This window comes from Puntigrus tetrazona, chromosome 13, assembly GCF_018831695.1.
Source record: "Puntigrus tetrazona isolate hp1 chromosome 13, ASM1883169v1, whole genome shotgun sequence".
Classification (NCBI taxonomy): Eukaryota; Metazoa; Chordata; class Actinopteri; order Cypriniformes; family Cyprinidae; genus Puntigrus; species Puntigrus tetrazona.
Genome location: NC_056711.1, coordinates 6,419,048 through 6,444,596, shown reverse-complemented (window position 1 = coordinate 6,444,596; position 25,549 = coordinate 6,419,048). Strand labels below are relative to the sequence as shown.

Sequence of the window (25,549 nt, the reverse complement as noted above, 5' to 3'; positions counted from 1 at the left end):
TAAAACTGAGGAGAGGTGGCGGAGAAGCAACTCTATATATCAAGTGGAGCAAAGTTCCACTGATAAGAGTCACTGTTTATGGTTGCAGCCTCATCAGGGCAATATGAGCTGGGGCATTTAGACGCGGATCTGTCGCACTCACAATACTGGAATTCGTTCGAGAGACAATGCATCGGTTATATTCAGTGCAGGACGTTTTACAGAATAACGGGTTGAATGGATCTTTCAAGGTGGCATCGGAGATGGGAACGTCCCGAACGAATTCGGACTGCGTCGAATCGTCGTGCAGCCTGAGCGTCAGAAATGTGTCTTATACCGTGAGGTGAGGATACAGCATTGTGTGACGTCTAAGCAGTGAAATGGGTGATTGTCTTAATTAGTCTGGGAGAGCTGTGCAAAATGTAGCACCTGGTAAACCTGTTATTAGGTTTATTTCCAGCACCCTTTGAATGTGTCCAGGAGCTAGCTTCTTAGGGGGAGTTTAGCTGTGCCTAACACATTTACTGTATATGACCTAACAGCTGTTGTGCTTAATAATAAACAAGAATGTCAATATTTTAGAATTTAGAGTTTAGTTTTCTAATGCCCTCCTGGAGAACCTGAAACCTTGAAAATACCAGTTTTATTTTTTGTATTTATTTATTTGTTGAATTTATTAATCTGAACAGTGTCAGAATCAAGCTGTTTTAAATTAGAAAGATGTTTTTATGTGCCGAAATGTTAGCAAAAGGCTCATTTAAATTCCTAGACTATGTAAATTATTTTTTACAACAATCACATATAATAATCTAGGAAATACAAAGGCCAGATTTATTAAAGTGTCAGCTTATTATAGTTTATCACGCATGCAATAAACATGAAACAATCAAACCGTGAATAAAAGTTGAAATGCTATGACACTGAATTAAATCAGACATTAAATTACAATGTAAAGACTTTCACTGCTAGGCTATTCGTGTTTTATTCAATCTTTTTTTAGCGAAGCCTCATATAAAATAGTGACAAACTGAAACCCTTTCTTGTGGCCATTGTGTAAACAGTTTTTGTTTGCTTATGTGTGTTACAGTGAGCGTGTAGGACCCTGGTGGCACCTTTCTTCTTTCAGGAAAAAATGGACAAGGCAAATACTGAATCAAGTGTCATTTCATGTGGACAGCGGGCAGATAATGGGGATTCTGGGGAATTCAGGTAAGTGACTCAAAAGGGAGAGTGTCTTCGACGCTCAGAGTTTTAACACATTTAATATTTTGATTGATTGATCATTTTAGCCAGCGCTAGTCAGTAAGTGAGCAGATATTTAATATGCATTTATCTGCCAAAACTTCTTATACCACCGTCAAAACATTAAACTTGCAAACGAGTTCAAAAAGAAGATTATAAATCGTATTCGTTATGAATGGTATTCATTATTGTTCACAGCACATGCTATGGCACTGAAATAATTAGAATGAGCCATGGTTATTGTACTTAACTAAAACAAAAATCATTAAAAAAATTATTTGAAATAAAATAAACGTTAACTGACATTAACAATTGAAATAAATTAAAATGTGTAAACATTAATTTTCAGCATCTTCTCTCAACACCACCTAAAACTTTAATTTTAACTTGAGTACTTAAAACTTAAACAGAAATAAAAATGACAACACTGACGTGCATGTAACAGAAACTATAAACAAGGAGAGAAGCACACAACTAAAAATAATATATAAAAGCAAAAACTGATCAAAAGTATTAATACAAATGACAACAGCGTCATTGGAATGAGTGAGGAAGTTTTTATATAAAATATAATTTCTTTAAAAGTCAGGGTCATATTATATGATATCATAATAAAAAGGTGGTGATTAGTCAATAAGAAAGATTAGTGCAGACATTTGTTACCAAAAAAGTAAATACTACAATTTAAAACATTAAACCTCAATAAACCTAAAATATCATTTTAGTTGGTGGTAATTAAAGTGTGAACAAAAATGTTATATATCATGAACAAGGAAATATTGTAAAGCATCTTACGTTACGTAAGTCTGAAGATTTCCTTAAATGTCAATGTCATGTGACAGTATATTGAAAGGTCATTAAGATTACTGAATACAGATAAAGGGAATTCTGTGTCCTTTACTTAAGTGACTATTCATTTAATATCAAAGCCCACAGCAGGCCATAGTGATACCGTCTAAATATTTAGATGCAGTGTGAGTTGATTTGTGTATTTCACAATGTTTTTTTCTATGGAATTTTATATAGAACAATATTGCTTTTCTGTTTATTTACTCTACTTTGAGAGTTTGAGAGTGCTAACAAAAAAGGGAACACTAAATAAAACTGGTATAAATCATATTCAGATCTTTGTTTTAATAAACTAATTAATAAACATTAGAATAAACAAGGCGACTTACATTACATAATGCTAAAAATTGAATGTCTTTCAATCATATCATCAAAAGCTTAAGCTCTTTCTCAGGGTTAAGGAAAAATCACTGTTTATAATTTTTGGTATATTTTTTGTTAGACATTTAATGTATTATTTTGCAAATAAACAAGCATTTTATTATTATTATTATTATTATTATTATTATTATTATTAAAACTTCTCATACCATTATTAAAACATTAAACCTTAAAAGTTAAAAGTTACTAATGATTCAAACGTGCAAACAAGCAAAAAGATTAAAATAAAACATATAATAAATTGTGTTCATACAGATCTTTAGGCTATTGTTTGCGGTGTTTTATGAGAATAAAATTAATAAGCAGTTCTCATTACAATGAGCCAGGGTTATTGTGGTTAGCTAAAAATAAACCATTAACCATGTATTTAAATTTAATAAAAGTATTATTAAAAACTACAACAGTGTCACTGGAATGAGTAAGGCAACTAATTATATTAAAAAGTTCCATTACGTAAGGCTGAAAATATCATTTTCTTTAAATGTCAGTGTCGTATTATAAGATATCATATCAAAAGGTCATGTGTCTCTCAAGATTCAGAAATGACCACTCTTTTTATTATTTTTGTACAAAGTTCACTTCAGGTATAATTTAGCAAAAAAACATACTTGGTTTTTAATGTACTTAAATCATTTAAAAAATTTTGTATTATTATTATTATAACAAGAACTAGTCAATAAGAAGCGTTTATTACCAAAATTGTTATACTGTACCACAGATTAAAACATTGTGTATAACTTGCATTACATAAGACTGAAGATGTCTTTTCTTGACATGTCATATGATAATATATCAAAAGGTTAATGAGATAATGGGATTCACGGGGGATTTAAGTAAATGATTCAAAAAGCAAGATAGCTATGATTCACACAAAGTTCACAATGATATTGTAATACAGAAGGGCAAGATTTTAAGACATTTCAGAGAATGTCCTCTGTCCTCTAAATATAAATGTCCTCTAAATATAAAAATAAATGATAAACCGTATCTTTCCACTACTGCTTACTGTACGTGCATTAAGACACTGAAGTGATTCAGCAGTACTGAATAAATACTAAAGATACTTACATTACTGGCACTGTCATTTCTTTACATGTCGGTGTCATATGATAATACATCAGAAGGTTTAATAAGTTTACTGACGTCTCTCTCTCAAGGTTCTGGAAAAACCACTCTGTTAGATGCTATAGCAGGACGAATCGGGAACTCTGGGAAACTCCTTGGGGAGGTTTTTGTGAACGGAAGAAAGCTAAAAGCTGAGCAGTTCCAAGACTGTTTCTCTTATGTGCTCCAGGTGAGGGGTTTTTGTTTTGGTTAAAAATATGACTTTTAAGAAACACTGACGACTAAAGATAAGTACAGACTTTTAATTTGTATTGATTTACAAATAAACAAACATTGTATCACCAGAACTTACTATTCAGCTGTGAATACATTATACTTCAGCATACTAAAACATCAGTTTATGTTACTGATAATTTAAGTGTATAGTTTATATAGCGTATAGTATTTTAAATATGAAAAAAAAAACACATTTTGCGCAAATATGTGGTTACCATAGCATCAAAATGAAGTGCATTTAAACTCCACCCCCTCTCTAACACCCCGTATTCCCAGCGCTGGTTTTAAGTTATTTTAAAAGAAAATATCAGCGAATACACAGTAAATTACACCCGTAGAAGTGAATCCCGCACATCTGCAGCGCACTGTAAATGTGCCTGTGTGCGTGGCAATCTAAATATCACAGGCTACATGTAACTGAACTTTGGTCAACTGTAGAAAGTATATAAAGGTGAAAAGCAATTGGCTAGGTAACTATAGGTCAAGTCTGTCACAACCAAACTTAAACAAACACAGTGAAGTTTGCAGAAAAGTTCATTTGCAGAGTCAACTCTGAAATTAGCCGTTACACATGAGTTCATTGCATTATTCCTCTGAGCTATTCATGTGTATCTTCCGGAGAATTAAATAAGCATGGAGAGAGGTGCTGTTATTGCAGCTCATTTCTACAGATTAAAATTTAGATGCAAAGAAGCTATAAATCTAATCCAGTAATTAAGCGCGTCTCATGAGCTAAAGGTATGTGAAGTTGAGAAGAGCACTTTTTACTTTTTCTCCCAGTAGTAGAAGTTATAGTAGCTTAGCTTCTAGTCCAATTTCAGCAGTGTGACATTCACCGTAAGAAAATGCCGGATTTACACAGACACGATGCACAAGCTCCGCAACCTTCTCACTAAACCCACCTAAAACATTTAACATCATTCTTTCCGTTTTAAACATGTATTTTAGCACACCAAAAATCGGCATCAGGAAAAACCCCCGGAAATAGAGGATGAATTTCACACATAATGAATCAAACCTCAAATAAAGCGAAACAGCAGTAAATGAAACAGCCATTAGATGACATATTTATTATAGCAGATATAATAAATGTCTTAGATATAAATTTCATTAGTTGAACTTTTCACGCAGCCATTTGTTTCTCCAACAGCGCATCGCGGCGTTAAGCAGCGAGTTATCATTGTATGGGAAATGCGTCTTGGGATAATCGCATTGTTGTTTACGTAGAAATAAATAGCTCTATTTTGAATGCTTGGATATATTTTTTCTCTCTCAGAGTGACAATCTGTTGAGCTATCTGACTGTGGAGGAGACGCTGACGTACACGGCTCAGCTTGCTTTGAGAAAACACTCTTCTGAGGCCATACGCAAGAAGGTGAGCTCACTGATACGGGTCATCAGAATCGATTCAAATAAAATGCCTCCAGAAATCTCGAATACCTACAGATATAGTAACTTTCATGCAGTTATGTTGGAAGCGTAAGCTGATCCCCGTTTGATCTGTCATAGGTAGCTGCGGTCATGGCAGAGCTGAGTCTGGGACATGTGGCTCACAGCGTGATTGGAGGCCGCATTTTCCCAGGCATTTCTGGTGGAGAGAGAAGGAGGGTTTCCATAGCCAGTCAGCTGCTTCAGGACCCGAGTGAGCTGCCCTCTGACCTGCCTGAGACATCTTTATAATAACTCATAATAGCATAACGTTTGTTTATGTATGGCGTACAAACACAGTGCGGTGCGTTCATTCCTTGCTTGCGCATAAGTGAGACGAAATGTTATTTAAATGCAGAGTGCCCAGCACAGCGACCCAAAGCCCCTCGAAGGATTATTTGGGAATGGCCAAATGAGTGAAAGGGACTGAAGTAGAATATTAAAAGTGGCAGACGGGGTTATCACGTTTTTAATATTAAGCCGAGGTCTATGAGGGTCCCTTTGGATCCTTTATCTGGGTCTCCTGGGACCGTGGACTGTGGATTAGTCGAGGCCACTCCAAACTGAACGCAAACCAGCAATTATAAGTGGCTTTCATCTGCTGCCTTCTCCAATCAAGCAGTAAATGAATTCATCAGCCAATTAATTTGGCTCTAACTTTAGACAAAGGGAAATCTATTAATTGCTTTAATTACTTGAATTAAGAAGACACCCAAAGTTGTCTCTCAAAGGGCAAAAAGTAGACTCTGTAGAAAGTTACTCATTTGTTTTATTTTCTGTTATGTCACGGCAGAGGTGATTCTCCTGGATGAGCCGACCACAGGACTAGACAGCATGACGGCTAATCAGATCGTGGTGCTGCTGGCTGAACTGGCCAGAAGAGATCGAATTGTCATCGTGACCATCCACCAGCCCCGTTCTGAACTATTCAGGGTGAGCTCATTCTGTTAAAACACTTGGGACTAATGCTCAGGGTTGGTAACCTGAAGGCCTATAGGGCTAGGATAATGAAAAAGCACTTTTAAAATCTAAAACAGGATAACATGCCTGCATTAAATAAATAAAACAGTAATAAGCAACAAGAACTAAATTGGAACAAATAAATAAAAATTTTTTTTATTAACTACTGTTAAGAGATCATTAAATACTGCAACAAATGTATTGCTCATTGTTAGTTAATGCCATAACTTACACAAACTAATGGGTCCTTATTGTAATGTATGTCACAATATTTTAATACAATTATTTAATACACTTTAAAATAGGTCACACTATCTATCACTATCAATGACTTTTCCCTCAATAAATTCGTAATTTGCTACTTATTAATAGGGATGTAGAATAAGGAATTATTATGTGCTTAATAACTGCTAATACATTGCTAAGATTCTGGTAATATGTATGCTAATGAGCAACTAATAGGTGTAACTATAAAATAAAGAGTTGCCAAATATTTTACTTAAAGGCTATCTGAAAAGCATGTGTCTTTATCTTGGTCCATATGAAAACAGTGGTATTAAGTTCATTCATCGCATTGAATTATATTAACTTAATGTGAACGAAGCCCTCATGATACAAAGTCAGATAACTGAAAGACGTATATCTACAGATCTTTAACAGAATAGCCATCATGAGCCGAGGGGAGCTGGTGTTCTGTGGGAAGCCTGAAGAGATGGTGGATTTCTTCAGCAGCTGTGCATATGAGTGTCCTGAGTACTGCAACCCTTTTGATTTCTATGGTACGGCGTTTGAAATTGTCTGAACATGAATAAATGAGCCTGTTTTCAGGGTGTTCCTATAGTTTAAAACAACTACCTCTCCTGCTATGACGATAGATACAAGTAAAAAAGTGCTTTATTGAGTGATCCTCCTTTTTTTTGGACAGTCGATCTGACCTCTGTGGACACACGCTGCAGCGAGAGGGAAGCCGCCACCTACAGCCGCATGCACGACATCACATCAGCCTACCAGAACTCAGAGATCTGTACAAGCATGCTGGGAAGGATCGAGCAAAGCTGCCAGAGAGCAGACAAACCCATGATCCCTTTCAAAAGCACGGAGTCCCCCAGCTGCCTGTCCAAACTGAATGTCCTCCTGAGGTACAACGGCCACGGCGTGCCTTATTTCCAGCAGTTTTAATCAAAGGACATATGAAGAGCTATTTCTATCTGACGTGATCCTTAAAAGAAATCAAATAAAAGCTGTTTGGATGTTACCACTTGATGTTTACCTAACAAAACACTTTTCATGTGTTTCCTTCTCTCTTCTACACAAAGGCGGACCGTGCGTAATATGTCTCGTGACCGGATGGGCATTCTCATGCGCCTCTCTCAGAATCTCATCTATGGCCTCTTCATTGCTTTTTTTCTCACGAGGCTGGATAAGGATGTGACAAAAGGTGCTGTACAGGACAGAATCGGCATAATCTACCAATCCATGGGTGCCTCACCTTATACTGGCATGCTGAATGCTGTAGCTTTATGTGAGTACCTCATTCCCAGTAAACAAAGGTCAAAAATATCTAATATTAAATATTATTATACGCAGGTGATTGGTGCAGACAATGGAGAAAGGTTTATGCAGAAATATTTATATTCCAATACTGAGACATTTTTTAAAAGAGTGAGAAAAACTGCAGTGTTGTTATCATTAACTAAAACGATTGAAAACATTTGTTAAATGAAATAAAATACATGTTAACTGAAATAATATGTATACAGAAGAACGTTCAATTAACTTTCAACCAAAACGACATTTATAATATTAATTTAGTTTAAGCACTAAAGAAGATGAACAAAATGCACAACAAAATGTATTCTAAAATAAAAACAAACTAGTGAATTCTAGAATATTGTTTTAATGATACTAAAATAACACGGCTTATACATTGGCTAAGTCAGTACTTTAGAGAAATAATTGCTTTATATATCAGTTCCTGGCTGATAAGAGATCACATCTCACAAATTGCTCAAGCATGCGCATGATTATTGCTTAACCTTGAACTTGGAGCACTTGTGATAATACATAAGACATGTCTGCTACTGTATTTTCACTTTAATGCAGTTTAAATAAATAACATAGAATAAGTGTTTTCTGTCATTTTCTTACTGATTGAAAATAATATCTTTGAAAACAGTTCCTGCTTTAAGGGCCATCGCTGACCAGGAGAGTAAAGATGGCTTGTACCAGAAGTGGCAGATGTTTCTGGCTTACTTCATCCATATCCTGCCCTTCAGTATTATCAGTGTTTTCATCTTCACCTCTTTCTTGTACTGGTGAGTGTGGGTGTGTTTGTGTGAGCTGCTTGAGTTTATCAGGTCAGGGTAACTGCAGTTCAGATCCGAGGGGAATGTCCTTTGAATCAAATGAAAGTTGCTGGTTTTTGGATCTTGACCTCATGCTGTTTCTCTGTGTGGTTTGGTGTTTTAGGACCGTTGGCATGAACCCAGATCCTGTGCGCTTTGTGTGTTTTTCAGCCGTGGTCATGGTTCCTCACATTGTAGGTGAACTTTTAACACTGGTCTTGTTGGGGGTCGTTCAAGACCCCAACATGGTCAACAGTGGGGTCGCTCTACTCAATGTAGCTGGGATCATGGTGGGATCTGGATTTCTAAGGTGAACAGATTGCTTTGATTTATTCAGCTTTGTCATAATGTGCATTAAAGACATTGTTCTGCAATTGTAGATTGGATAACAATATAATACTTTGTCTGTTTTTATATCAATGCACATTGTCAGTATATTAAAGGGATATTGCTGACTCAGGCCACCCAAGATGTAGATGAGCTTGTCTCATTATTGGACCAGATTTGGAAAACTTTAGCATTATATCACTTGCTCACCAAAGAATCCTCAGCAGTTAATGGGTGCCATCAGAATGAAAGTCCAAACAGAAAAATCTACAACCCTATATTCTGAAGCAAAAAAACTGTGTTTATAAAAACATATTTGTTGTTTTTGCTTGTTGCTGTTGCTTTTGTCCAGTTGAAGTTTTATAGTATAATTCAACAATGAAAAATGCACAAACCAAGCACTAACAGTCCAAAAACAAATATGTTGGTGGATTTTGATGTGAGTCAATGGATCTTTTGGCTTGACTGTTATGGTATTTTGGCCAGAAGTGACTGTTTAAAAGGTTACTCTACCCCAAAATGAACATTTTGTCATTAATTACTTACTCCCATGTTGTACTAAACCCGTAAAAGCTTTGTTTGTCTTTGGAACACGATTTAAGATATTTTGGATGAAAACCAGGAGGCTTGTGACTGTCCCACCGGCAAAAAAATTAAAAGTTTTGTCCAAAATGGTCCATCTGCAATCAGTCTTCTAATCATTTTTTGTGACGTGACAAGAATTCTTTTCTGTATGTGAAGAAAATAAAACTCAGTTTGCATTCAACGTTTATTCTCTAAAATGCTTCTACAGTGACACAAAATTATGAAAAAAGTCATTATTTTTATACAATACAAAAAGTATTCTTGTCATAAAATTCAGATTGAACCACTGATGGTAGATGCACTGTTCTGTAGATGTCTTTTTGAACTTTGACAGTGTTCATTACTTGGCAGTCAATGGCACAGTCAGAAGCCTCTCGGTTTTCATCAAAAATATCTCAAATTGTGTTCCGAGGACAAACAAGGAGTTTATGGGTCTGGAACAAAATGGGGGTAAGTACTGCAATTAATGACAACATTTCCATTGTTGGGTAGAGTAACCCTATAACTTTACAAATGTTTTGATGCATTTGTTTATTGTCAAAAATGCAGCTTTTTGCTTCATAAGACCCTTATTTATAGACTAGAGTTGTGTTGATTATTGTGATAGTTTTAAGCAGCAGTCAGGACTCGCTGATGGCACCCATTCAGTATACAGAAGATCCATTGGTAAGCAATTGATGTAATGCTAAAATCCTCCGATTGTGTTCAGATCTAAATAAAATGTAAAGAAATGTAGATTTTGTTTGGACTATACAACACAAGTTTCATGAAAATGTTTAATTATTCCTTTCAGGAGTTTTAAACAAATGCCTGTGGTGTTCCAATGGCTGAGTTATCTGACCTTTCAGAAGTACGGCTGTGAGCTCCTGATCGTCACTGAGTTCCACGGCCTGAACTTCACCTGCAGTAAGAAAAATCATCCTCTTCATTTACTGCATACAAATGAACCTCATTAAATAGCTTTACAAACGGTTTTTGTGTTAATGCATTTCTTTTGGAAATATGAATTTTAAGAAATAAGCCAGTAGTTTTTAGTTTACGTTCCCCAAAGCACCTCAGATATGATCAAATATTATTTGATTATATAGAGTCTCAAACATATAATGCATAAGTTGTCCACACGGATGTCCTCTAACTAACTGTTGCTCTCACTCAGCACCTTTAGCTGGTTTGCCAGGCTCATGTCTGGTAGACAGTGGGAACATGATCATAGATCAGGGCTATCCTGGAGCTCTTTCACGTTATACACAAGACTTCCTCCTGCTCTATGCCTTCCTGCCTGCACTCGTGATACTGGGCATCATCAGCTTTAAGATCCGCGATCACCTCGTCCGTCGCTAAGGTCCTGAGTGTGTGTGTATTGACATCAATGTTATTTTATGTTTTTTATTTTGTTTATAGAATATCTCTGAATCATATATAGGCCAGTAGCCTACGGTATATCCAGATAACCTCAACATGAAAGCTGAATTCATCAACCTTTTCCACAGTTATTGATTCATTTTCTCAACAGTGTGGTGTACTATTACTGTTTGTGGTATACAGTATATAATAATTTCCAATGTGACTGTAAGTAATCTGTTAAACACAATAAATGTGTAATAAAATGTGTACCTGATGTTTTCAAATTTATTAAGAATGAAATGGCATTTGCAGCATTTTAATAAAAAAGGCCACATCATACCATTGACTGTTTGGCTTATATTCATACGCTGGAATTTTTCATATAAATGTTTAGATCAATGCTAACATCATACTTTCATTCAACAAATGCTCATTTTCTGTCGCTGTCAGTTCTGACTTATTTTTATGAGAGGAAAAGCTAGGTGTTTGCTTTTCATAACTACGAAAATTTACTACAAATAAAAGCAAAAAAGTCTAAGCTTTTGTATTAAAACTGGCATTACAGAAATAGTAATCAATCTGTCAAAAATGTAAAAGAAATTGGTTGTTATTATTATTTCCATGATAAAACCGTGTATCATGTTCAAAAGCATTCTCTATTGCTATTGAACCATTTAACCAGTTCAATACAAATATTGTTTAAAAATATCTATATTTATCAACGTGAAGTTCGCGTGGATAAAAAAAGGGCTTTTCTAAAAAACTTCATTTCCCATAGTACACTAGATGTGATACGTCATCAAACAGTGACGTTACCCCTCGCAACGGCAATCAAGCGTCTCCTTCAGTCGACGAGCATCAGTACAGGACTAAACTAGAGCAAAACTCCAGAACTAAATTATTGTCACGCTTTAAAAACAAACAGCGATAATGCCTAAAATAAGGTAAGCTACTGTTACTTTACACTATTGTACGCGTTATTGTTTTTATCCTATTTCAATGTTTGTTAGCTTGCTAGCTATCCAGAAAGGGCTGCTTTAAGAAGCATGCGGACGCTGCTATTCAGATCATGTTGTCTCGTAGCTCGGATACGTTATGGGACGTTGCTGAAGCGGAAGTGCGCAACAAAGAGAGCAGGACTGATGAAGAGGATGCTGAAGAGGACGCACACTTTCCCACACAGAGAACAGTCTTCTTCATGGGCAGTAAAGCAGGGGTATGCGTATACCTGCAGCATATCACTCTAAACACTTAGGCCTAGCTGAAGTAAAGCTAGGGTTTGATGATGTTTGACAGCATATGTGCTAATACCAAAACTTTTCAAAGTACAAAACATTTTACATTGCATCTCTCTTTCAGGGTAAGACAACAATTTTGCTGCGGTTTCTTGATAGGTAAGTTTAAGTTGTCATACTGTGCATTTGAAGTTTTTGAGAGTTTTCCTATCACCTCAAGTGTCTGTTTCACCCCGTAAACCAGAGACGAAGCTGCTAAACCTACTCTCGCACTGGAGTACACTTTTGGTAGACGTGCTAGAGGGCATAACACGGTATAGTCCTGTTTTTTTTACAGAAAGAAAAAAATAATGACTATTTCAATCGATATATAAAAGTGTGTTTTTCCTCCTCTTTGCAGCCCAAAGACATCGCTCACCTGTGGGAACTGGGAGGAGGAATATCCTTATCAGACCTAGTGCAGATTCCCATCACTCCTGACAATGTCAGGTTAGACTCGTAAACTCATTCAGCCTGAGAATTTAACTCCATTTAATTTAAGACCGTTTGCACGTGGAAGCTCACTCAAATAAACAAACAATAATTCTCAGAAGAAATGTCTGAATTGTGAGACATAAAGTCACAATAATTTAAAGTTCTCATAATTTCTCAAGTTAAGATCTTGCAGTTTAGATGCATTACTGATTTCTTTTTCCAGACTTTTGAGTTTACTTTTCACAATTTTTTGGCATCACAAAATAAAAATTAAATTCAGATGTCTGAGATTTTTTATTTTTTATTGGCCATTAAATAAAATTTTGGGTATTTTTAAAATCTCAAAATTCTTTTTCTTTTTCTCAGAAATATCAGAATTTCTATTCTGTGGTGGAACTAAACTTCCATACATGTTCCAGACACTCCAAATTCAGATCAGTTGTGCTTGTTTTTACAGTTCGTTGTCCGTCGTACTTGTTCTGGATCTGTCTAAACCCAATGCTCTGTGGGAGACTATGGAGAGGCTGCTGGATTCAGCTCGAAATCAGGTGGAAAAAGTGTGTGTCTCGCTCCAGAAAACAGGAGAATCCCGATTGGGCAAACAAGGAGTCCCGCGAGTCCTCCCCAAAGACTATCCGGTGTGAGAGAATAACATAGTTGTTATAAATGAAGCCTGAGATTGAATGTTTCAGTCTATTGCATGAAAACAATCTCCTTTCAACAGGACAGAGAGCTCATCAGCCCTTTCCCTGTCCCCCTTCTCATAGTTGGAAGCAAGTTTGACATCTTTCAGGTAAAATCTACTTTTTTACAGTATATTGTTGTCTGTTTTATGCAGAATATGCAGCAGTTACCATGTCAAGCATTACCTTTTCTTTAAAATTACATCTTAACCATTAAGTCAGCTCTTAGCTGCCTCCAATTAAACATTAAATAAAAGTAACTCAAACGTACCTAATATTACATGCATCAGTAAAATTTCCATCTCGTTCTAGGATTTTGATTCAGAGAAGAAAAAGGTGATTTGTAAGACTCTGCGCTTCGTGGCCCACTTCTACGGAGCCTCATTAATCGTAAGACTGATATCATACTACAGAATTTTGAAAATGTTCATTGATCATAACCTACACAAAATATACAACTGGGGAACTCTAAACTGACATCACTCTTTTATGGCATAACTAAGCTTTACTAAATCATCCGTTGAGCCTTTCTGTTTCTCTGGTGAGGGTTATGTTTATATGCTTTCTCCACAGTTCACCAGCAGCAAGTCAGAAGCCACGATGTCTAAAAGCAGGAGTTTTGTTAATCAGCTGGCGTTTAGGACCGAAAGACCGTATGAGCCTTTCGTTATTCTCTCGTACTTAAGATGCAGAATATTCATCATAACTAAATATTATTAGTCAGAGTACTAAAAATGGTTTCTCTTCCATTGCATTAGAAAGTCAGTCTCTACTGACCCCAGCAAACCTCTTGCTATTCCGGCAGGCTTTGACTCCCTCAATCAGATCGGTAAGATATGTATTGTTCGTTTTAAAATGATTTTTTATTATTAGATATATTGTGATGCATTTCATTTTACCTCAATATTAAAAATAGTTGGAAAAAAAAATGCACAAGTATAAGCCCCACTATACAATACAATACATATTAATTTATCTATTCATATTATATGTGGGTATTGAAAATAGTTTAATTCTGTCATCTTCTAGGCTCACCTGTAACCTCTGATGTTGATATTGGGACTCTTCATGCCAAAAATCCCTTAGATCTTTGGAAAAAGGTTTTTGAAAGGGTTTTCCCACCTGAGGTATGGCTTCTGCCGTAAACAGTAATAATGGTTTAATAATGCCTGCGTGACCCCTGACCTTTTTGTCTTCAGAACACCAAGGAACGCAAGGAACTGAAAGATCCTGCCAAAGACCCTCAGTACAGCGAGCCCCATATAGACTCTATCAGAGCCCAGAAAGACCAGGTACGAGAAGCATTTTTACTGTCACCTTTTAGCAAACGATTGCCTTCTAGTAACCTCTAGTCACGTGTCTGTATATATAACCCTGCAGTAAAACTGAGTCATTACTGTACTGTAGCCATGTATCGATCCTCCAGACTGCTTTAGAGTACAGTATGTGACTGAGAGTTACCCTGCCCTTCAGTAGCTTCTCACCTGCTATAATTTAGGCTGAGTGCTTAGTGACTGCAATAATCAGCCAATATGTGGCAGAGGGTTACTATTACAGTTTTTGCACAATAAAATTCTAGAGTAGCATGTTTTTAGTTTTCAGAAAGTAAACCAAATATAACTGACTAAAAAGTTCCAGATTAGATTGAACGCACTTTGGTTAGAATATCAGCCGCACATATGCATTTAATGTTTTTTTCTTTCTCTCAGGAGCTGGAGCAGTATAAGAGAGAGCAGGCAAAGTCATGGAAGAGTTTGGCTCTGGATCCGTAGATTTCACTCAAAACCCTTCAGAATATTACATCTGTGTTTATGCATTGCACTGGACTTCATTCACTTTCCAGCATGTACCATAAAGGACGAAATGCTTTCATGTATAAAAATTGCAATGTAATGCGCAACGGCAGCATCAGTGTTTAACACTTTTTTTTGTTTAGCGTATATCGCTTCTTTGTAGTTCAACACAATTTGTATTTTTGTATATATGTAAATATTGAATTATATCAGCTGGACACTTCGAAATTAAACAAAAACCTGTTTTAATATGCTGTTCCCCCCTTTATTGAGAATATGCAAAATTATGTAAAAAAGGAAAAAAAGTGCCATAACAAATGAATTGAAACAAAAATAAATAAAACATACATTAAAACAAAAAAAAAAAAACGAAACACTGATATGATACACGATGTGTAAACCACACAGGGAAAATCAATGTACCAAGCACTTTATCCGCCGTGCCCTTCTCACGCAGGCTGTTTAGTCAGAGGGGCATCCCACTGGAAAGGCATCTTGTAGTGAATACAGCGGGATTTAGTGGTGACCTAATCGTTTTAGTGCCCTGAACTGACTACTTCATTTCACATTACGCCTTTGATGTGCAAAATGAAACTGTATTACAATGAATCAAGTCTCGTCATCCTCAAAGACCGAAAGACTACGCTGGAAATATCGGGCACTTAGTGACATCATACATGTAGAAAATACGCAAAAAGCCCACTGTATGTATTCTGTCGGGTACCGGTCTGCATTGTCCTCTAAATCTACAGTTACACTAATACTCTTCCTACTGGGCTCCTAAATAAAGGCCTAGTAAAGTGGTTCAGGTTTACGCCAACGTCCTCCTAAAAGCAGAAGGAAAGAAACGGGTAACAACGCACACACACAAAGGTGGAACATTTTCATGAGAAGAAGGCTAGTAGGTATCGGAGCGACATGAAGACAATGTTTGTACACACACACTTGTAATCATAAGGCTGATTCAGCTGTGCCGATCGAGGGAGCATAAAATCAACTCAGGGTGCAGTCTGCCAGTCCATTAATACATGCCATGCATTTGTCCGCAGGTTCCCTCTCTTTACGGTTTTGTAATCGAAAGCTACAAAATTTTGCAAAGACTTAAAATCGGGTATTTCAACTTGTAAAATTCTTCATTACATTCCCCGAAGAACGAAACCAAAATAAATCAATAACCCTTGTTAAGTTAATTTAGAATAGCTTGAATGCACAAAAATGGAAAACGTTTTCCAAAAATGACGGTTATCTAAATAGACAAATTTCAAAAGTTACTGAGTTTGCGCGTAGCCTGCTGCGGTCAGTTTGGCAAACTGCGCCGAACGTATTATCAAAAGAAAGGTAAGCTCAGAGGAGAGCAAGACAGGCACTGGAGTTTTGTTTTGTCCGTTCACGAGGGATCCGTCTGGCAGTTCGTTGGGCTTGCTTCCGGTCGCATGCAGCTGCGTGTGTTTAGGTGCCGAGCTAAGCGGTCGGTCCAGATACACGAGTGTGATCCTAAAGGTTACTCTACAGGGTAAAACAACAAACAGACCTCGTACAGAATCCTGCGTGAGGGTACGTAGTACATTATACATACACATAGAAGATCCGCTCAGGAACGAGTTACAGTATGTAGTTTTATTAGTCCAGTTTACTAAAAGAAAGTCTTTATTTGCTAGCGATGGCATTCTCCTCTCCGGTAGGGTGCGTGCGGCTAAAGTTGAGTCCTACACTGGGTTTCTCTGGACCGGGGCTGATCGTTGTTGTTGTTGTTGGTGGTGGTGGCTGAGGGGCTCCGTTACTTGGCCATACGTTCTGAGAGCCAGGACTGCTTTTGGGTTTGGGGGTGGTTGGGCTGGTCAGGCCGAGGCTGGTCAGAGCGTCAAGGGTCCCATCGGGGTCCACCATCACATTTATAACTGCAGGGATAGAGAAACGCATCAGAAAGTGTGAATGTATTTTGTTTTGCTACATCTGCACATACTTATTACTGCATAAACATCATGAGCTGACTGTGACGTAACAGACGTTATCTAAATATATATCAAATAATTAAAAAAAAATGAAATGCAGCATATTGGAAATAGAAACGTTAGAAGATTATTTAGGCGAGCTAAATTTAGCTGCATTGTGCTGCTGCTGCACGGTGTGGGTCTTACCTTGAAGCTGTTTTTCTACTCTCTTCAGCTCTGTTAGTATAGATGAAATGTCCTAGATGAAGTAGAAAGAATATTTAGCAGATATACAGATCAGTATCTATTACTGTAAGACGTTCAGCTGTGAGGAACATACCTTGTTTGTAGTTTTGGGAAGTGGCACTTCATTGTCCAGACAGAGTTTGCTCTCAATATCATCCCAGTTCCTGTCTTTGTCCTTGAACAGTATCCTTTAAAAATATAAATAAGCAATATTACTAAATTGTGTTTTAAATATGTGTATGTGTGCTCCATATGTGTCCTATGCCTGTGTGTATATATATATATATATATATATATATATATATATATATATATATATATATATATATATATATATACACACACGTGTGTAACGTTGAAACATATAGTACCATATATAAAAGTAGAAGTAAAGAGTAAAAAGTTAAATAAAACAACTTTGTTTCCAAACCTGATTTTGCCAGCGGTTTTATCTACAGACTGTCGGATTTTGGAAGACAGTTGGGAAACCGACGTCAGCAATAAACTGTCTAGCACCGCCTGCAAAACAACAACCATCGGGGCCGTGTCAATCAATAATTTACCAAACAAACAACATCCAGTCAATAAAGCACTGAGGTAATTAAACTTAATCACATCGTATCAGCTTACACATCACCACTCACACGCCAGGCTACAGCGAACAAGACGTTCACATCTGGAGCCACGAGCACACAAACACAAACAAACACCTGGAGTGTGCTCAATCATTCACAAGCGCATATTCATAAAGCCTGGAGGATGAAAGTAGTGGTTCGTACCGGTCTCACCTCATCCCGGTTCCAGGTGCGTCTGCGCAGGGCCGCCTGAGGGTCCAGGCTGTCCGGGGCCCGGGGACGAAGCTCCACTGGTCTGCCATTGATCTCTGAGGCTTTGGTGTGAACTACGGGGGGAATCTTCCTGAAGTTTAGACTTTCGTCAAAAACTCTCTCAACCAGCTGCAGGAATGTGCAAGAAACGCTTTGAGAAGAAGCACAAAGCAAACTGCTGAACAGTGACAGTGAGTAAGGTGTTGAGATGTACCTCCTCTCTGGTGTCGATGGCGGAGCCCGGCGTGGTCGCCGCGGTGCTGGCCGTGGTGCTGGGAGCCGTGCCCGAGGAACTGACCGAGTCGATCTCGCCCGCCACGTCGTGGATCTCTCGTGCCAGGATGGCCAGGTCCTTGGCAAGGTCCTGACTGATCCTGCGCACACAGGGAAATAACCTGTAAACATTCAGATGGGTGTCTAGACTAGGGGAGCACAAATACACACACACATCATGCACATGACGTCACAGACTCACATTAGGTGGTCCCTACTCTTCTCATGCACATGCTTATACATGCAATCCCATAGCAAATTAACACATGCATTGTTTTTAAAATTATTAGAACATCAAAACACACACTGGCAAAAAATGTTGGGGTCAGTAGGATTTTTTTGTTTTGTAATTAAGAACGATTCAACTGATAAAAGGTGACTTTTACATTGCTGCAATTTTTTCAAATAACACATTTTCATTTGAAAAAAGAATTCTTAACCTAAACTTACCGTTAGTGCATACAATAATAATAATAATAATAATAATAAAATAATGGTAAATACATGAAGTATCGCTCATTACATATGACTTGCACATTTTTTGTATTTAGGTTAATTATTATGGCGTTGAAACATTTCTGAACAACCACAAGGTGGCAGTATTGTTACATGATCAAGTTTAACAAATACCTGGCACACAGTTTGCTAAAACTGTCGATTTTGTATTTTATTCTTCCTTAAAACACATATAAACTTATTAAAACATATATTTAGAAGTATAAATAATCCACGCACATTAAGATAAAGACACCAGTGACAAAACTAAATAATAATAAAATCAGATTTAAGTGGGTTACCTTGCTGAGATCACATTAGCAGCTGCATTATACCACTTTGGTCACCCTACAGTTACTGGACACGGTCATTTACCACAGCTAACCACAAACACTGCATTTCTAAGGTCAGTGGTAACTAAAACATTAGCTCTTCGCCTGACTGAAATGTAAATAGTTAAATGAGAACAGGAAATCAGGATTTAATGCGAGATTAGGACTAAATAAAATGTTCAAAACGATATGAAAAAGATAGAGTCGCTCTCAAGCTTGTGATCAGCTTACATTAGTGTCCACCCCGCAGCAGTGGGTTGGAAGACGGTCTCTCTTTTTGCTGTTCCAGCTGTAACTAACGCTACATGAGGACACTGAGATATCCGCCTGCATGCCACACCAGCACTGAGTGCACCGGCCTCGCATTTCAGCGATTTATTTTTTCCACAGCGATTTCAGATTATTTTTTTTTCATTAACGATATCTAAACCTTGAAGCACACCAACTGGTTACGAGTTAAATATAAATCTAGCAAAACATAAAGATAACTACATCACACCGAGCAACTGTAGGGAATTTGAGTAATTCGATAATGTGTTTGTGAGAAGAACACAGAGTTGATGAGTACCTGGCGATCTCCTCGCTGTGGGCTGTCCAGTCTCGTATGTACTCCTCCTGTTCTCTCATCCTGTTCTTGATGAGGAGACCCCCGGGGCTGGTGGTGACCGGAGCGGGACCACCCAGCCTGCTGGTGCGAAGGGTGGTGCCCGGCCGCAGGCGGATGTGCTTGGGAGAGTTCCGGTTAGAGCCGAACTCATCCTCAGAGGTAGAGGCGTACTCAGGAGGAAGCCGTCTCCATCGGTTAGTGGCTGAAAAAACACAGAGGTGTGACTCGACCGCTTACAGAAACAATTCGTAACGATCAATAAAGTTCCGTATGAATTGAGCGCATGGTTATGGGTATGCATATTTCAAAAAGGCCTTTAAGGGTAGTTAATGTATGAGTATTTTTGTCAGTATTACACACGCCTTGCATCGGTTACATGATGCAAAAATCTTCTTCCCCACTGGCTCAAGGTTCACAAACATGGATAATATCTATTATTGCATTCAAAATTCAAGTACAACAATCTTCAAGTCTGTATTTGTACTTTATTTTACTGTGCACTGCTCTCATTAAAACCTTGTTTCAAGTGGGGATGGAGTAGTTATAAAATGTGGTTAAATTATGTATAAAGAGTTTAAAATGAAACACTCAGCACAAAAGGAGAAAATTGCAATAGCCCGCTGAAATCAAACAGCAAAGCCCTCGTAAACAACTATCTCTAAAATATGACAATAACAAGTGATGAAAAGGACATTTGGGACGATGGTTTTGGTCTGCGCTGTAAAGGTTCACAATAAGCGTCCTTCATAAACTCCAGGACGTTTGCGTTTGAAAATTAGTCTTTTTGTTGTTTTCTGTCATGTTGTTTTTACTTCATGCCACCAGGGGGAACGAGTTTAACATCCACTGACCCTCATTTCTTATTGCTCAGCGCTTGCATCAGCATATGAGACACAGCTTTGCTCGGTTTTCGACTTTTTCGACTGTGTGGCATTAAAGGACTAACATGTAATAAGTCATCATTTCAATATTAACATAATTCATTACTCCTTTTTCCCTCAGAGCACTGAATCTGCAGATATCCTTAAAAATCGTTGCTTTCGAGTACTTAAATATCAGTAGGCCGAACTGAGATCCTTTTCATCACGGCTGAGTTTTTGAAAAAAGCATAAATCAAAATTTTTTATAACACATAGATTGTAATAACAATTTAAAGCATGCAGAGTTTTAGTTTCTACACACACACACACACGCAGCCCAGATATGTTACAGTACCCATGGGCTCCTCCTCTGCCAGAACACTTTCAGGCTCAAGTTGAGTTTCTGTGTAAAATGGGATCTTTATAAATATCACAAGCATGCAGAGACAATTACAGACAAACATGACTAATGACAGTGATCCAGTCCACAGGAAACATCACAAAAATGCACTTCTAAATTCTGATGAATGCTAAATGTCGGATTATAAACTTTTTCAACTGTGTAGTTTTTATCGCTTTCAGAACCTTCATAGAAAAATCACAATTTTAATGATCTTAATTTCTAAATAGATCTTCATGATCTTAGGGTTAACGGTTAATTTGTGTCATTTTTTAAAAATAAATCATAACTCAATCATCCAAACAGTTAATGGTAGCAGAAGGAAAAAAAAAATTAAATATAAAGGTTTTTATAATATTAATTATTGGGTGAACTAACCCTTTCATCAGCCCAGAAAAATCGATCTGTAAGTTTATGATAGTGTCATTTTTTTTATAGCTGTATTTTACAATTCACCGTAAGTTAAAACAATTACTAAAACTCATTACAGTACAGTATCATTACAGTAATCATCCTTGGTGCGAACAGGCCTTTCTTTTACTGTTTTTTAAGTCCTAAAAATGCAAAACTGAAGCACAACATTCTGTCAGTATACTGATAAAGTCCAGCTTAGTTATTATATATGAAAACATAGATATAAACCTGTTGACCTGACTAGTAAGACTACATATGTTGATCTGTTTCAAATTGGCCACTTCTGTTAGCATCTGCTAAGTAACATTTCCAAACACAAGTATATTAATATTATTATTAATATTACATTCCTCCTCACCTGATGGGGTGCTGTTGACAGGTGCTGTCTTCGGCTTGGGATCTGTTAGTTTGGAGACACTGTTAGCCCTCATGCGTGCGGTCAGCTTGCTGTCCGGTGCTTGCTGATTTGCGCTTCTCAGTCCCAGGCGAAGCGCCGTCTCTGCGGACACACGTGTGACCGTGGTCCTACTGACCGTGGCCTCCGAATCGCTCCGCGCTGAAAACGAGCCGAGTCTCGTGCGCCGGGGTTGCGCTAGCATGTCGATGCGCGATTGCGCCTTCCTCCCCGACGGCGGTTTAGAAGTGGAACTGGTGGTGGACACCTCAGACGCCACCGAGACCCTGTCCGCGTCCGCCAGGTCCGTGTCCGACGTGTCTCCAAGCCGAGCCCTGCGCAACAGGGAAGCCCTGGTGGGACGGGGCTGAGGAAGACCGGCCTGTTTCGCGAGGGCAGCGGTGCTAGCTTGCAGCGTCTTGCTGGGTTTCGCAGACCTTGTGGATTTGCCGGTATCAAGCTTGGACTGCAAAAGGTCATCGGTGGAGGTGAAGTGACCTTTGGTGTGTGAGCGACTGGAATACATCTCCTGGTCCGAGGAGAGGATGTCCGAGATGGCTAAAGAAGAAGTCTGGTCGTCATCAGTGAGATCTTGGGACGGCTGGCGGCCCCGGGAGGACGTCTGCGCGGAACGCCGCGTATCCGAGCGGCTTTCTGTGGTCTTGGTCTTGGTTTTCCTCTCAAGTCGCTCCCTTGCGCTGGTTGTGGTTTTCGATGTGGTGCTAGCATTGCTCTTCTCTCTATAAAGGCTGCTGAGGGATCGACGCTTCTGAACTGCTTTTCGGTCGCCCTCGGCTGCTGCCTGGCTGACCGTGCTGGCCGTGTCGATGTCAGATTCCGGGGATAAAGGGCAGGCTGGGGGCGTTACCGGGTCCAACTTTTTCTCGTCGCGGAGTTTAGCCTCAAGGAAAGCCATGACAGCTTCGGTGTCCTTGAGAAGGGTCGCCGTGTCCATGCTGCCCACCGAATCGCTCCGCTCCCTTCCTCCGTTCTGCCGGTTGATGCGAGGAATCAGGTCTATGGGGACGTTACCGCTGGGCTTCTCGATTGTGAAACTACCCTGCCTCACCAGTGGCTTCCCAGACCTCTCCCCGTCACTTCCTTTACTCTTGTCCTCAGAGCGCCTCCTGCGACTCTCCTCTGATGCTCTCCTCTCTCCACTTCCCAGGGGCCGCACTGATGACTGTTTTCCTGGCTTCCCGTCCTGCTGGATGCTCTTGGATTGGCTAGACACAACGTCCTTGCTATCCGGAGTGCCGATGCACTCGCCATCACCTTTATGGTCATTGTGGCTTTCTTTTTCCTGGGGTTCTGTGTCCTGCTTCTCACCGATCTCAGAGCGCTTGATCTTCTCCTCTGTGGGGAGCTGTGGTAAAGTCCTTCTTTTGCGCTCAGCTTGGCTGGAAGTAGTGGAGCCAGTGCTCTTGATAGATATGACAGCTTCAAATGCATCACCATCTGAAGTGAAAAAAGAAAATCCGTATTATAGATATGCAACCACATATACGGTACTGTACAGTACTAAATGTTTGGGCTTAGTAGGATTTGTGTTGTTAATACTTTTAATCAGAAAGATTGCATAAAATATCACAAAAGAAAGTTACATAAATAAATCAGTGACACTGAAGACTGCTCAAAATTCTCCTACCCAAATAATTTAATAAAAACTACTTTGCTAACTATCAACAAGCAAATTATGAAAATTTATTATGATTTTTAGGAAAAATGGACCTGAAAATAAAGTGTGACCGAGATTCTTTCAAAAACACTATAAAAAGAAATCATACTGACCTCAAACATACATTAAAAATACATAAACAATACAGCAGGTTGGTTCACAAGATTGTGATAGAATGATAATGCTGAACTGAAAAAAAGTAAGTGCTAACATATGATCAATTAAATTAGGAATGGTACCATTTATTGGTATCATACAAGTTATTGGGCGACACTTATATAGTTGGTAAATTACCTCGCTCTTGATGGACAAAAGCCGGTGGTTCTGCCCCAGAGCCCTCTGGGTCTGTTCTGGTTTGATTAGCAGCTAAACTGGCCCACTGTGAAACCCAGCGAGGACTGCCGACTCCAACAGAGTCCTCTACAAGTCTCTATAAATGAAGCAAAGATGTTTCTCTAGTCAATACTAATTAGTTGAATTACCCTGATAATAGTTCTCTGTTCAGTTCAGCACAGAGCTGATGGGTTGTGTGATACATTGGCTTTTTTCTACATGATGTGGAATCTGCATTATATTTGTAATGTCTTTCCAAACAAACTACACTTATCTTGGATTATGTTAGTTTTAGTAAGCGCCGCTAAAATAGTTAAACAACAATCATCGGAAAACTGCTCTTGCTAGTGTGAAGACTGGGTGCAAACATGGCTTGGACAAGGATTTAAAACAAGGACTCTTTTGTAGCTTTATTCTTGTGTGTGTGTGTGTGTGTGTGTGTGTGTGTGTGTGTGTGTGTGTGTGTGGATATTGCCTTAGGGCAGAAGACTACTACTTCTCATTCCCGAACTGGGTCAGTGAGCTAGTGGCCAGTTCTCAGCCTTACAAGGAAGTGGTCAGTGGTGGGAGTGACTGACAAATCACTGTGTCAGTATTCCTGAAAGTCCTTTCCATGTAACATTAAACCCAATCATTCAAGCTAGAATGTCAAATGCAGTTTGAATCGGTGTAGTGATAGACCAAAACTAATTATAAACACATTAGAAACAAACTGGTTACTTCTACATGTAAATCAACAAACAACTTTTTATTTCAATTAAAAAAAACATCTAGCTGTAAATTACATAATATATACGTAATGTAATGCTTGTCACGCAGAACAGTTCATGCAAGAGCATTAATCTAAACGAAATGACAACATGATGCAGACGTGTTATAAAAGCACTTCGGTCTTTACCTCAGACGCAGTGGAGCTGAGCTTCTTGGGGTCCTTCACTTTTCCACCGGCTTCTCTTTGTTGAGAGTCCTCCACCCCAAACACCTGCACGTGACAAACACAAAACACATGCAGGAGCATCAAGAGCTGACACAATGCAAGCACCTATGTGGCAAAAAAGGCTCACTTCAGACTCCATAGCAACAGAGCCAGAACAACATATTGGGGAAAAAACAAACAAACAGGAAGTATTAATGTCGGTTCAACAGAAACACCTACACAACACAGGACTTATGTCAGCTTTATTAAAAGTGTCTCTGTATAAGATGAATATTTCCTGATCCATCAGGGCTGGATGATATTGAATATTCTCCACATGTGTGACCCTGGACCCTTATGACTGGTTTTGTAATCTAGGTTCACATACCGTTCATTATTTTTGAAATAATTTAATCTGCATTTAATTTGTTTTTTTAATACAGTATTTTTTTTACGAATATTATAATTTCTGAAGCTTCATGTGACACTGAGGTCTGTAGTAATGTCTGAATGAAAATTCAGCTTTGACATCAAAGTAGTGAATTACATAATATATAACATTCAAATAGACATTCTTTTCTTTTTTTTTTTTTTGCTGTAAAAATACTTCAAAGTATTAGTTTTGCTGTATTTTACCAACCCCAAACTGAAATTGTTAAGAATTGTTTTATTCACTCCTCATTTGTAGCTGAAAACATCCAAATGTGCAATATTCTTCTGTTTTTCCCTGTATTTTAAAAACAAATGCATGAACATTCATAAACACTTTATAAGTAATAGCACACAAATGCGCATTAAAAAGCAACGCTTAAAAACTCCCTGAAGATATAAATGAATAAAGGAGGAATTGATTGGTTGGCCACACGAGAGCCATTAT

At 38.3% G+C, this 25,549-nt stretch overlaps 3 protein-coding genes across 12 annotated transcripts in view; 2 read left to right on the top strand and 1 right to left on the bottom strand.

The window, feature by feature from the left end:
* Positions 1–148: 148 nt before the first annotated feature.
* On the top strand, positions 149–11,120 carry abcg5 (ATP-binding cassette, sub-family G (WHITE), member 5). The gene is made up of 13 exons (XM_043254850.1): positions 149–322; positions 1,067–1,188; positions 3,609–3,745; positions 5,069–5,167; positions 5,302–5,434; positions 6,014–6,153; positions 6,830–6,959; positions 7,106–7,319; positions 7,497–7,702; positions 8,357–8,495; positions 8,650–8,835; positions 10,231–10,343; positions 10,594–11,120. The coding sequence occupies exons 1-13, from the start codon at positions 168–170 to the stop codon at positions 10,776–10,778; spliced, it is 1,959 nt and encodes a 652-aa protein (XP_043110785.1). The 5' UTR covers positions 149–167; the 3' UTR covers positions 10,779–11,120.
* A 448-nt stretch (positions 11,121–11,568) lies between these two features.
* dync2li1 (dynein, cytoplasmic 2, light intermediate chain 1) lies at positions 11,569–15,215 on the top strand. Its single transcript, XM_043255440.1, has 13 exons — positions 11,569–11,725; positions 11,865–11,997; positions 12,141–12,175; positions 12,261–12,330; positions 12,417–12,505; positions 12,948–13,128; positions 13,215–13,283; positions 13,486–13,563; positions 13,747–13,826; positions 13,932–14,002; positions 14,203–14,300; positions 14,373–14,465; positions 14,883–15,215. The coding sequence occupies exons 1-13, from the start codon at positions 11,712–11,714 to the stop codon at positions 14,943–14,945; spliced, it is 1,074 nt and encodes a 357-aa protein (XP_043111375.1). The 5' UTR covers positions 11,569–11,711; the 3' UTR covers positions 14,946–15,215.
* Positions 15,210–25,549, bottom strand: part of cep170aa (centrosomal protein 170Aa) — a 32,646-nt gene continuing 22,306 nt past the window's right edge. For 3 of the 10 annotated variants that reach the window (XM_043255429.1, XM_043255437.1, XM_043255438.1), the window contains 11 exons: positions 24,655–24,738; positions 23,718–23,853; positions 21,710–23,203; positions 20,893–20,940; positions 19,639–19,879; positions 18,185–18,365; positions 17,923–18,099; positions 17,574–17,662; positions 17,238–17,331; positions 17,105–17,156; positions 15,210–16,864 (listed from right to left, as the gene is read on the bottom strand). In XM_043255429.1, the coding sequence (XP_043111364.1) occupies positions 16,614–16,864; positions 17,105–17,156; positions 17,238–17,331; positions 17,574–17,662; positions 17,923–18,099; positions 18,185–18,365; positions 19,639–19,879; positions 20,893–20,940; positions 21,710–23,203; positions 23,718–23,853; positions 24,655–24,738 (2,847 nt within the window). In that variant the 3' untranslated portion in view covers positions 15,210–16,613. The remainder of the gene's footprint in view (positions 16,865–17,104; positions 17,157–17,237; positions 17,332–17,573; positions 17,663–17,922; positions 18,100–18,184; positions 18,366–19,638; positions 19,880–20,892; positions 20,941–21,709; positions 23,204–23,717; positions 23,854–24,654; positions 24,739–25,549) is intronic. The other 7 variants (XM_043255430.1, XM_043255431.1, XM_043255432.1 and 4 more) reach the window with 7 other exon arrangements.

What these genes read in the sequence shown, in the direction of transcription:
- abcg5 (XM_043254850.1), top strand. Translation starts at nt 168, where the DNA reads ATGCATCGGTTATATTCAGTGCAGGACGTTTTACAGAATAACGGGTTG. An exon ending in GGGGATTCTGGGGAATTCAG is followed by an intron (nt 1,189 to 3,608) that starts GTAAGTGACTCA and finishes CTCTCTCTCAAG; the next exon opens with GTTCTGGAAAAACCACTCTG. An exon ending in TCAGCTGCTTCAGGACCCGA is followed by an intron (nt 5,435 to 6,013) that starts GTGAGCTGCCCT and finishes ATGTCACGGCAG; the next exon opens with AGGTGATTCTCCTGGATGAG.
- dync2li1 (XM_043255440.1), top strand. An exon ending in GCAAGTTTGACATCTTTCAG is followed by an intron (nt 13,284 to 13,485) that starts GTAAAATCTACT and finishes ATCTCGTTCTAG; the next exon opens with GATTTTGATTCAGAGAAGAA. An exon ending in AAAGGGTTTTCCCACCTGAG is followed by an intron (nt 14,301 to 14,372) that starts GTATGGCTTCTG and finishes TTTTGTCTTCAG; the next exon opens with AACACCAAGGAACGCAAGGA.